The 13,023-nt window shown below is 39.6% G+C and overlaps 1 protein-coding gene across 3 annotated transcripts in view; it reads right to left on the reverse strand.

The window, feature by feature from the left end:
• The window catches only part of LOC102571077 (golgin subfamily B member 1), a 59,444-nt gene that overhangs the window by 25,907 nt on the left and 20,514 nt on the right, over positions 1-13,023 (reverse strand). Inside the window, exons 14-17 of one of the 3 annotated variants that reach the window (XM_059722752.1) lie at positions 12,412-12,562; positions 7,232-7,341; positions 6,412-6,502; positions 3,876-4,006 (exon numbers count right to left, since the gene is read on the reverse strand). In XM_059722752.1, coding sequence (XP_059578735.1) covers positions 3,876-4,006; positions 6,412-6,502; positions 7,232-7,341; positions 12,412-12,562 — 483 coding nt within the window. Of the gene's footprint in view, positions 1-3,875; positions 4,010-6,378; positions 6,503-7,231; positions 7,342-12,411; positions 12,563-13,023 lie in introns of all 3 variants that reach the window. The other 2 variants (XM_059722751.1, XM_059722750.1) reach the window with 2 other exon arrangements.

Raw genomic sequence — 13,023 nt, forward strand, 5'->3', positions numbered from 1 at the left:
AAGCAGAACACACAGATCATCATCAATAGCAGGTAGGACAAACAACAATGGCAAATCTGTCACCTCTACAAAAAAAAATGCTAGCATTTTGGAGGAGTGAAAACACACCTGTACAGCCCTGAATGACTGCCCTTCTTCCTCTACATCAAATGTTACCTGTATTGAAAGGCTTTGTTACAAAATCCTCAAATACAAACACAAGGTTGTCTGTCCCTTGAAATAACAACTTTACTTAGTAAAGAACAGTACTTGTATACATTTTTTATAATCACCTTTTAGTAGATTGAATACAGAGTCAGACTATAACTTTTAGTGACCAGACAACAGCATGATTTTGCTAATATAAAACAAAAAAATTGCCAAGACAAGCATCTTATAGACCAGGCAACATTTTAAAACAGCTCTTTAAAACAACCCCAATGAGAATTTTTACATGTATTGTTCCAGTCAATGTTTTTCATTCATTTTGTGAGTTTTCTTGGTGCCATCATTATCAGGTAAAATATTTCTCTCTTTCACATCACAAAGAGTCAATATAACCACTGCTTACACCACTGACAGAACATTTACTGATATTAAAAAAAATTGCTACAAAGTGGGTATGTCTACACGTGCACTTTGATATGTATTAGCCTATTTTAATGCACATCAAAGCATCACAAAAAATCATGTGCTTTCGCTAATGTGCAAAATAGGCTAATGAGCTTTTTTCTGGTACCTCACAATGGAGGTACTAAATTTAATGCACATTAGCAAAAGTGCTTTAAGGAACATGTAGATGTGCCCACTTCGAGCATAAACATTTTATTAAAAAAAAGATATTTACAGGTAAAAACCTGTTTCACTCAAGCCAATGAGTTCTGTTTTTTAATTGAAATGAAGCTACAATTTCACTTTATGTTTCTAGCTTAACAGTAACATGTGAGTATGTATGTGCCTCTAAACCAGGGGTGGGAAATTATTTGGGCCCATGGGCCACATAAGCAGTTTTGCTAAGCTGTTGTGGGCTAAGTCAGCACTCCCCATCCCCGCAGTACAGCTGTTCACCAAAACTCTCTATGTGGGATTGAGCTACAGGCAGGCAAGGAGTGGTGTCAGGGCATGGGATGGGCAAGTGAGGCCAGGATCATGGGGCGGTAACAGTGCAGGGCCTGGGGCAGAGCCACAGTCCACTGCCCGCACACCTCTGCAATGGGCACCTGTTCTGCAGGCAGGGGTGTGCAGGGAGCAGATCATGTCTCTGCCCCAGGCCTGGCCCGGCAGTCACGGCCCCAAGATCCCAGCCCCAGATGCATCCTGCCTGCCCACGGTCACATCTCGTGCGTGGCTCCTGGCCAGTCTCCATGGAGACCCCAGGTTCACTGGCCAGTGACAGTGCAGAGCCAGGATCTACCCCCCACATGTCCTTGCCCACAGAACCAGGGGCTCTGGCCTGGCCCTACTCTGTCAACTCCCTGGGATCCCGGGGTCTCCATGGAGACCAGCTGAGAGCCACATAGGTAGGGTGCACAGCTGGGCAGACAAGATGGGGCCAGAGGCGGGCAGGAACCTGCATCTGAAGCTGGGGGTGGGATCTTGGGGTGGTGACAGCACGGAGTTGAGGTCACAGTAAAGACATGATCCGCTCCCTGCACATCCCTGTCTGCAGAATCTGCACCCATCACAGGGGTGTGCAGGCAGTGGATCACGGCTTTGCCCCAGCCCTGGCTCCGGCACTGCACTATCAGCACCCCAAGATCCTGGCATCTCCTCAGCCCTGCCCTCCCATCCCTCTCCCAGATGCCACTCCCTGCCTGCCCATGACCCCATCCCAGCCACCTGGCTGACTGCCCTGCCCACGGAGGTCCCATCCCTGATAGCGAGCATGGGGAAGACAGGACAGGGTGCCCAGGCAGCAGGGTTGTGTCAGGCAGCTGTGGCAGCCAGAAGGAGCTGCCGCCACCAGAGCTGCTGGGAAATGAAGTCCGGCCGCCACACCACCCCAGCCCAGCTGCACACCTGGGGGTGGCAGGACCGGCCGTACATGCTACAGCTCAGGCTGCCCCGCGTGCCTGGGCCAGGCAGGATGAAGGGACCCGCCACAGGCCAGACAAAATCCCTCAGCAATGTGAATCCAGCCCACAGGCCATATTTTGCCCACCCCTGCTCTAAACTATATAAAAGGATCATCATATCCTTTAGCTAACCACATTCATTTTCTGTATAAGGATTGACATCTTCAGTAACATTAATTTCTTTAGATATTATCAAGGATACTAGTAGGGAGTAAAACAATGTATACACATACAGTATATTACATAAAGTATTACATATTTTTACTTTATTATTTACTTTCTTATGACAAGTTTTACTTTATTACATAAAGTAAAAAAGTGTATGTAGAGTCCCGATTGCCTTTTCCTCTAGACCAATATGGCTACAACCTGGATACCTGCCACATGGAAGACATCGAATTTTAGCCTATTCTTTTTTAACAACATTTTCATATTTTCCCAAGCAGGAAGAAACTGTGACCACCTGAAACCTGAGATCCTGCTCCTGCCTTTGTTTCAAGATAATCTGCATCATCATCACAGATCCTCACAGGAGGTGAGAGGCTTCAGACCAGCTATGAACTGACTGCCCAGAGGAGTTTTCTATCTATTGACTCCTCTGTGAAATCCTATGAAATACGAACTTTCATTTCTACCCAGGAGAACTTTTACAGTCTTTTCTCCAATGCCTGAAGAAGGGTGTTTGTGTCCAAAAGCTTGAAATTAAAGACACTTTTTTGCAAAAATCTTTATCTAGGTGTAACCCCTGTTTGCAAACTCCCATAAGTGTGTGAGGAATTGCTCTATTATTTTTGTAAGTCCTGTCTGAAAAATCTCTTCTCCATTTACATAAATGTCCCTTCCCCTCATTAAATCTTATTTTAATAACTTCATTTTTATTGCCTTTTTACATCTCTTACCACAAAACATTATGCAACCTCCTTCAGAAAATAAAATTATGACCGGTGTATATTAAAAGTGGTATTAATGCTAACTGCCTGATTTCTCATTCACAGTGTAAAGCAGAAATAATTCTACTCAACTAAATAAAGATATACTTGTTCAGTGACAACAAAAATGAAGCTCTTGATGTCTAACATAGGCACCACAGTTGGTGACACAAGTGATGTCATCTTTCAGCACGTTGCTGCCATGCAAGTTTCAAAGAAAAGTTCTGATAAGGAGCCTCTTTCCAAAACTATTTCACAGATTTTGCATAAAAGTGTTTTTTACTGGTTATCAAACTGGGTGCTGTCTTGCACTGTACAGTGTAACAAAATATAATAGAGGTACAGTCAAAGCTGTGTTATCCGGCACTTCATTAACTGGCATGCTCTATTTTACCGGCATGCTGGTCAACATGGCAAAAGCGAAACCAGAAGTCCCATTTCCGGTTTTGCAGAGTCCCACTTTGGGCCACAGCGAATTTATTGTTATATTAATAAAGTTTACATGTAATCCAATACGACTGGAAGGGATTGTTCTCTCTAGGATGGACAGGGGAGGGGCGGCGCTGTGCTTGTCCCCTGGCGCACTGACGCGGCAAAAGGCAGGCAAAGACGCCTCTCAGGTAACCGGCATATTTGGTTATCTGGCACCCCCCATTCCCCACGGGTACCGGATAACAGAGCTTTCTCTGTATATAAAAAAAGTGTGAATGGGCATATATTCTATTGTAACATTACTCCGTCAAATTTTTAAAACACAGAAAGACTGTAGGTTCTTTTATTTGTATATTTGCTTTACAAGAGAACAGATCAGGAATGGAAAGCTCGCTTACTCTTCCCACATCATCTTACTCTTCCCACATCATCATAGTTCTGACACAATATAAAAACTCACCTGAAGAGCCTCCATTCTTTCTTGCAGCTGCAATCTGTCTTCCAAGTCCTGACAACGTTCCTCTAGGAACAGTATTTGTTCCTGCAGTTGATTTCGTTCCAATTCCAACTCTTCAACTACTGTCCGTAAACCTACTTATTCAAAAGGAAAATTTCTGTTTTCAAGAACAGTCTCTAAAATGTCCTTCAAATGAAGATATCTATTAAAATATACAAATTGCCTACAATTCTGTTGATCTGATCTTCAGAGGTGTTAAGCACCTTAGTGCCCAGTGAAATTATTTGGGAATTGTTTCTCTGCACTTCTGAATATCTGGATAAAACTGTTACAGCTGCATGTACCTATATAGCAAATATGCCTATTTTTTGCTACACAAATGGCATGGAAAGTCTGTGCGTGTGGAAAGCGGCAGATCAGGGTGGGGACAGACAGCACACTAGCAGATAGGGAGCGCATGGCATGGAACAGAAACAGAGCAGCAGAGTAGGGGAACAGGATCAGATTAACGCTCAGGAAGGGTGTGGGGCATAACCACCATAAAGGTTGGCCCCCATTAACAGCAGCGCTCAACCTTTTTGACTGGTGGAACTGATGGGCAGTCCACCAGCCAGTGGGCCTGATCTATCACTTGAGGCAGGTACAGCTGCATGGAAGGGGAAGGGGCAACTTGGCCCCGTGGGTAGGGAAGAGGGCTCGACCCAGGTCCTATCTGGGCCCAGCCCTGATCTATCTGCAGGGGGAGGGAGCATGGCCTGGCCCCAATCTAGCAGAAGGAGGAAGAAGGGAGCATAGCCTGGCCCCAAAGGGGAAAGAGAGGCAGACCAGCTCCAACCCACCATGCAGGGCTTGGGAATTTGGCGGGCGGGGGGGGGGGGGGGGGGGGGGGGGGGGGTAGCCTTATTGATTGCCACTGCTCCCTTACTACCAAATATCCTGACCCATGGGGAGCCCCACAGGCTAGATGCAATGGCTCTGCAGCCCAGATTTGGCTTGCAGGTTGGAGGTTGAGCACCCCTATCCTATAGTGTAAGCATAGCAAGACCTCTGCATCATTAACCAGTTTTATTCAAGGTTAAAAGCAGGTGACACACCTTTAGGAGTGTCCAGACATAACCGTTACATACTTAAGAGCTAACACATGCTCTCCAAGAGCAATCCTCCTTCCCCTTGAACGATGAAAGTTTGGCAATCCTCCTTCCCCTTGAACGATGAAAGTTTGGTCTGTCCACAACCTCAGAGTTCCATGTGAAAATTCAGAAGCTTTCTCAAAGATATCATCTGGCCAAAAGGACAAAACTCTGAACTGATGATTATACTACAGTTGGTTCAGATAATAACTGTAATTTGGAGGAACAAGTTAAAATAAAGGTTCTTTCTCTTCCACTTTTAACACAATATACCTATGGAATATTTTGAGATGGAGAGAGCAGCTACAAACTGGGTTTATTACAGAGAACATTTCACAGCCCAACCAAATTATCTGTTCAACATTTATGTGTGGCAAGAATTACTATGCACAATTGTACTTACATGACGCCAGCTTAAACCAGTATCTAGTATTAAAGCAGTAACACCCAGTATTTTTAGAACTGTGAACATCTATTCGAAATCCTAGTCCCCATCCCAAAGCCTTGCAAGCTTCTAACCCAAGCTTGGATTTTCATTTAAAGCTAACCCAAACTTGGATTTTCATTTAAAGCTTAATCAGGAAATAAAAACACAACACCTCTATTTAAAAACATCTTAGAAAACAAATGCCTTGTGTGTGTAAATATTGGAAAGCTATTGCTTTGGGGGTTGAATATAAATGTACAAATAGTAGCTGTAAATTCACTTTGGTTAATCAATATTAACCCAGTCTAAATTACTGTTTGGAGGTAGATACAGAATAAAAAAGGTGAATTTAACGTTTATACCCAACAAGACCTAGCCATATATTTACTTCACAGCAAACCCCTGGAATCAGCACTAAGAAACCCCAGGAAAAGTAGTTTGTTTTTTTTATCTACAGGGACACTTAGAATGTATTTTACTAACAAGAGGCAATAAGATATAATTATATCCATCACAGACATAAAATATCTTATCCAGGGAGAGACATAATATACATGAACAATAATCTTATAACTAAATGAAACACAGATGGAATATAATGGTTTGGTTGGAAAACAACATTATAGAGAGTGGAGCCACTTTCACAAGAACAGTCTATCAACTGAAAAAAGTATATAACCTTAGAACAGTAAGTTTTCATTCAGACAAGGAATGCGGGAATCCCAGATATTAAACCATGTTTGTGTTCTAGTTCTGAACCAAAACTAGGCAGTTCATTCAGCACGCACATACTCCAAAATGAAACAGAAAAAAATGCAAGCCAAAAAAAAATTCAACAGAGATTAGAATATACCACAAAATGGGATTGTTAGTTCAATTTGAGAATGAAAATAAACACAAAATACAGATGTTGTGCATGCTTTAATAAACTGTCTAGCGGTTATCACACCTGCATTAGGTGAAGTGTACTCTGGCCACCAACCTCCCATATTCTCTCCTTCAGCTGAATCAGTGCTATCCAAGGTGACATTCAGTTCTTGAAAGCATTGTTTCCCATCAAACCTGTATTCTTCCTAAGCAGAAGACATGAAAACAGTATTAATAAAAAGGGAGAAACTAACATAAAATACATATTCAATTGCCAGAGCAGTTTCAATTAAACCTATATGATAAACATTGCTGTAAGGCAGATTCATTGAATTGAATCCTGAGATATCAGAGCTTATTAAAAAAAAAAAAAGAGACATTCTCTCTGTAACATACGAATGCAAGATTGATGCTGCTATTTCTTATATATGTGCAGACTTTTTCTCCCTAATTATGCTATAGGGTTAGGGACATCAACTAGGTAAATGAATACATGAAAAATGAAGATGTGATGCTCCTCAGAGACTGTGTAAAAGGTATGCCTAAGATGAAAATGGTCTCAATTCACTAAGCCCATGCATAACTTCAAGCTTGGAAGTTATCCCCACATGGAGAAACTTCTTCAAATTAAAAAAAATACAATACATGTAAATGCCCTAACTAAAGAAGAGACATACTATATTATCATCTATTGTCACATCATAAGCTATACCCTGTAAAGCTATATGCATCATTGTCTTAATTACCTCTAAACTCTCATTTGTCTGCCTTATTGCTCAAACTTTCTCAGCCCCATCAGGTATAGACCTAAACTTTCTATTCATGTGTAAGGCACCATACATGCACTTGACATCATATAAGTAATGGAAATTCTCATGTCTCTGATTATTAAAACAGAGTAAAAATTAGTGGATTCCTTTGTTCAAACAACCCACCTGAAGTTTCCTGCTGGCTTGGTTGCTCTTTCTTCTTGATTGCAGTAGCCTGCCAATTCCTTGACCTGTGGTCAGTTCCTCCTCCAGCTCCTGCTGCCCTGAGACTATGGCTGGATCAGAGCAGCCAGGAAAGAACCAGTCATCCTCAATCAGTTTTGTGCCACAGGAAAGCAATCGCATTTATACATCAGACATATATGAGATACAAAGAGATCAGTGACAGACTGAAATCTCTATGAATGACTGACAGAAACAAGATTATAGGGGCAATCCATAGCATTCATGTTGTGATTTCCCCCCAGTGATGCTATGAAGAATGCAAGAATAATGTTATATTATTCTTCAAGTAGAAGCAAAGTGTGATTTTACTTCTTCAGCAGAATTATAGAAAGATTGAATATAAAAGGGGGTGGAGGGATAAGGTTGCATTTTGACACCAAAACAAAAAGCCAGCCAATTAAATTGCCAAATTACACCCCAGTTCAATTTACTAGGTTAAAACACAGCTAGTTGGTATGATAAAGACATCAGCTGAGATTGCTGTATTTTGTACAGCTGAACAATCACATGCATTTTTATGGAAATGATGAGTCCCACTTGAATCTTTAATTTTAGCATGAGTTACAATGCCAGATAATTTGAGGAAGTCACAAGCATGTATTACACTGCAAACTGGCATCAAACCATCTTATCAGATGTTAATTATATGATTTTTAGCGAGACAAATATAGAACCACTTGTAAATAACACACAATGAATAAATTCAAAATATGAAAGCTTAAATAAGCATCCTGCCCTTTGTTAGAAATGATCTTCCATTTTAAGTACACTCCCATCTGTTTTTTGATATGACAAAACACATTTGTGGGATAGGCTAGGGAATATATGTTTCATGCAAAGCATACAAAATAGAAAAGCCAGCATGAAGAAATGAATATAAAGGTGGTTCCATATTTTAACCATTGAGGCCATAAGCTCTTCTCAGACCGAATCCTCACTTCAATAAATTAATCCAATTCAGGGTTTTTACTCTTCATGATGCATGTTCCAAAGAAGGACTTATATTCACACATTAGTGAGGCAAGAAACAGATCAAATTCTTCCCTGCTGTAACGCTGGGCAAGATTTATTCATGCAAGGATTCCACTAACTTAACCCAAATTGCAGAGGAATGATTTTGGCTCAATACCCCATACTGTCACGTTTAAGATGGAAACAGGAATTATTTTTGTTAACATTAAGAACTAGTTGCAAACAACATCATAAAAAGAGATTCCAATCTCTGTGTTTTTTTCACTAAGTACATTTAAATTACTTTTAATGGCATTTTAAATAGGACACTACTAAAGTAAAATTCATGTTTTTTTAAAGATTTTTTCCCAATGTTACTTCTACATTAAGCTGATTAAAATAGTTTCAAACGTTAATTCTTTTAGCACCAATCTTGCTTTTTTGTTTCCTGAATTTTTCTTGACTTTAGTTTAAAAAGCAGCTACATTTCACTTTTAATTTTTATTACATTCTTATCATACACTCCCACAATTTAGTATTTGCTCTGACTAAAGGAACAGAAAGTCCTCATTTGTTTTTACTTATAAATATGGTTTCTATGAGAGCTTTATTTAAAAAATATAATGCGAACATTTCTGTAAAAATAATGGTAAATTCAGGTTGCCACCTATCAGTAAGCTTAATGAATGTCAGTAAGAAATCAGCCTAAAAATGGCTTAGTAAAATCAATTAAAAAAAAAAAAAATTAGCCATCAGTAAAAACACTTAAGCAGCTGCAGCTTAATGAAGGTCTGACAGACAGAGCACAGCAGAGCCACCCGGTGTCCCACCAAGAGTCTTGCACCCTGCAGAAAGCACTCTCTCAGCCATGTGCTACTGCTGCATCCCAGGTTGCCTGTAATACTGCTGGGTCAAAGATGTGTTTCTTTGAGCATCTGGGGTGGGAGGGAGGGAGTAGTGCTGGAAAAGATAAAGCTGGGGGTGGGCTGAAAGGGCTAGAATGGCAGCACGGTACGGGGTGCAGTTAGGGGCAGAGTGTGGGGATGAGTAGGGGGCCACACAGCCTAAAGCCACTGCTGCAGTCAAGCAGGGTTACCAACCCAAGAAATTTTTTACCTAGCAACTATTTATTGACCTCCAAGCTTTTTTTGTTTTGTTTTTTCACTTTTTTCCTATGGTTAATGTTAAACCTATAAATTTAATCCCAGCCCTTCTAACTGGCAGTAGGGTAGGATGTGGCAGAAGAGATGCATTTATATTTTGTATAACACATCTGTAAAATCATGCATCAATAAAAAATATCAACTGTCAGTATAAAGCTTGCAGACTGTCACTAAACAAATTCTTACGTTGACAGCCCTATTCCTGACACTGAGATACACTTTCCTCTAGAAGTTTTCAACTGGGAGAGGCTATTCAGGATAGATGAGAATATGGTTTTGATTTTTTTACTTTAAGAAGTCTACATTTTTTAAAACCACATTTTTACAGTTTCCTTTTAAATACAGTAAGAAACACAATAAGAAATAATCCAACAAGAAACCCTTAGGTCCATAATTTGACAACAAAAAGGAGTAAAATATCTTATTCTTTTATAAGTGATAATACCAATGGGGAAACTACTCTCTCCATTAGAGCATACTGAAATAGGAGACTTCTATAGGCAAGTTCTATAATTTTATTGACTAAAATTACTGGATATGTAACAACTATTTTAAATATTGTTACCAATCAACTTTTTTTTCTAAATGTATAGGGTCATTTTATAACTTGGACACATTCTGATTTGCAGTTATTTCTGACAGAAAAAATCAATACACTTTCCAGCATTGCTTTCCTCTTAGACACTGTCTTTAACACAGCTAATTCTGTTAATGTAGTTGCTTGCATCAAGTGCTCACAGGCAAGCAGTATATTGAAAGTAAGTAACATAATGGAGCACAAATGTATTCAGTAGTGTGGCTATGCTCATGCAGTCCTGCAATCCATTTAGGGACACGGATGCATGCTAATGCATCTAACTGCAGGACTATTGTATAAAATGGCAACCGTCATTGAAAACCTTCATTTTCACCAGTTTATGAATGTTGTTACTAATGCAGTGATATATTTAAAGACAGCTACTACTTAAATACAGCAGATAAATCCAGATATCAAAAATCCAGAATTATTGAAAATCCAGCACTTTTTAAAACTATACTCCACTGGGGAGTAGCGGTGGCCAGTTCCAGAGCAACGGAGGGAGAAGCTTGCATGCGGCAACTGCCACCACCATCCACCACCCCATGCTGCTGCTCTGCATGTGGCCACTGCTCCAGGACTAGTTGCTGCTCCCCTCTTCCCCCTGGACCAGCTGCTGCTCCGGTTTCAAAAATCCAGAATTTTCACATTTCTGGCAGGTACTTGATCCTAAGCATGCCAGATTCATGAGGCTATACTATATACACCCTTATTCAGTAAATGTTTATTCCAAGTTCTGTCTTTTGGTGATGAGAACGTTTATTTTTTCCACTGAAACCAACCTAGTCCCTTTAGAAATTTTTTTAAGTATTCTAAAAAAAAAATTTGAAGGGCAGAATTTGGTTTTTAGCTTTGCACATTAGAACTAATTGCAAGTTGTACAGCCTCAAAATAAGTTTACAAAACAAATATGGAGTCATCTGGAAATACAAAGAATGAAGAAAGATGATTCTGTTAATATAAATGAAGAAGCAGGCATTGTGAAGGGAAAAAAAATCAAGTTAAAAATCAGCATTTGTTACATGTATTACAAAAAAAACCACATATTGCCAAGAGCAGCTCTGATAATGTACTGCTGGTGATTTCCTCCCAAGAAAACAGCATGGAGGAAAACAGTAACAGTACATTACAAGCCAATATGGCTGCAGCAACCTGCATGCACAAAACTGATGGGAAACTAAGTTCTCAGTGGCTGACCAAATCACAGTGTAGGGCAGGAGTGGAGGGGGAAGGGACGCTGAATGCTCATCAGGTGCAACGGCAGGGGGGAAAAAAGAAACAGAAAAGGTCATGCTTATCCCAAGGGAAAAAATGCAAAATTAAAAACTGGCTGGACACCAAAGAAGTTTTACAATTGTTAGTATTACTGCATATGGATCTATAGATAACACAGGTGAAATAAAAAATACTTGAAATTAAGGGGGTTATTCTTTTTTCAAGGCCCAGAGAGTTACATGCATCAATCCTTCACAAGGAAAAGAAGGGCTCTTCAAGCATCTAGGTACTTATAGAATAAACTTTAAACAATCAATTGAGTCCCCCAAAAAATTAAAACCTCCAGAAGAACAAAAGGCTATGAAAATTAATTGCCTGAGCTAATTTTATCTGTACATGGTATACATTCGTCTTTGTGCCTATAAGCCACACGCAGGTTCTAAGGGGAAAGTAGTTAAAATAAGATAATATACAGCAGAGAACTGAGGCTCAACTGGAAAATTAATTTTAACAATTGAGACTCATTTTTTTTTTAAATAGTACCAATTGGAAATGACTGAACTACAAATTTAGGAATCTGCATAAAACCTTAGGCTACCTGAGATTCTACTATATTATCTGAAGTTCTAATCTAAATTTCAAATCACTGCCAGTTCTCCTAGTTCACCTACTCTGTACCAGTGGCACATTTATCAGCTTATTTCAAAAGTCTTTAAATAGCTTTCTGGTTAATAGCATTTAAATCTCAGGTTTGTTTTTCTCAAAGCACCACTTTCTATCTCATCACCAAAACCAATCCCACAGCTCCTCACGCCTTCTCTGGCTCAAGGCAAGCAGCCAACATGCTGAATAATTATTTTTATCATTGATCATTCAACTTCAGATGGTACGCTTTTGAAACGGATCTAATTAAAGATCTTGAAGATAAGCAGCTCAAATGGCAAAAAATGAACAGAATAGAACATCTACCAATAAAAAGGATGAAGGATGAATGTATGAAGCAGATTGATTCAAAGAAAGAAACCAAAATACAAATTGCGAATTAACAATTGGACTCTGCTAACTTGTCTACTTCTATAAATCTTACATGACTACAGAAGAAAGAGACATGACAGAAAGACATCAATTTTGTTTGAACTGCAGCAGACAGAGCAAATTGGCCATACTTCCTAGGTTGACATAATTGACCTAGATTCTTAAATGTATTAATTCACCTTCTCTCTCCTCTTCAATCTGTGCCATTCTGAGAGCTATGGCAGATTTCTCTTCTCTGACTTGGTCATGTGCTTCCTCTGATATTGGTACAATCTCCTGCCATTCCAAAAGCTGACTCTGTAACTCATCCACGCTGCCCGATTCACTGGCCTACAAGAGAAGTTGAAATGACAACAATTTTAATTTAGCAAAATATGTAAACTTGTACGTCATCCATTCAAAAAGAAAACTTCCACAGCTGTGCTCACTTACAGCTTTGTGAAAGAAAAATAAATCCACTGAAGATACACAAAGACTATTTTAGGAGATGACTTAAATGGTTTGCCTAAAAACAAATTTTAAACGGCTAGTTTTGGCTGAAATAATTTTACCTGAAGAGATTTTTCATACAAAAATGCCTTCTTGGCCAAATATTCACGCTCTCCCCCCCACACCCCTTTTACTCCCAAATGAACAAAAGTAAAAACATTTTTTCCTGCCATCAAAATGAAATTTACTGCGGGGGGGGGAACCTGTTACAAAAATATATGGAACAAAAAATTGAGTTCTTTTTAATATTTCTTGTAAAATATCTTTTTTTTTTTTCCCTTCAACTGGCTCTGCTGCTAGTA

The sequence above is a fragment of the Alligator mississippiensis genome, chromosome 2 (assembly GCF_030867095.1).
Source record: "Alligator mississippiensis isolate rAllMis1 chromosome 2, rAllMis1, whole genome shotgun sequence".
Classification (NCBI taxonomy): domain Eukaryota; kingdom Metazoa; phylum Chordata; order Crocodylia; family Alligatoridae; genus Alligator; species Alligator mississippiensis.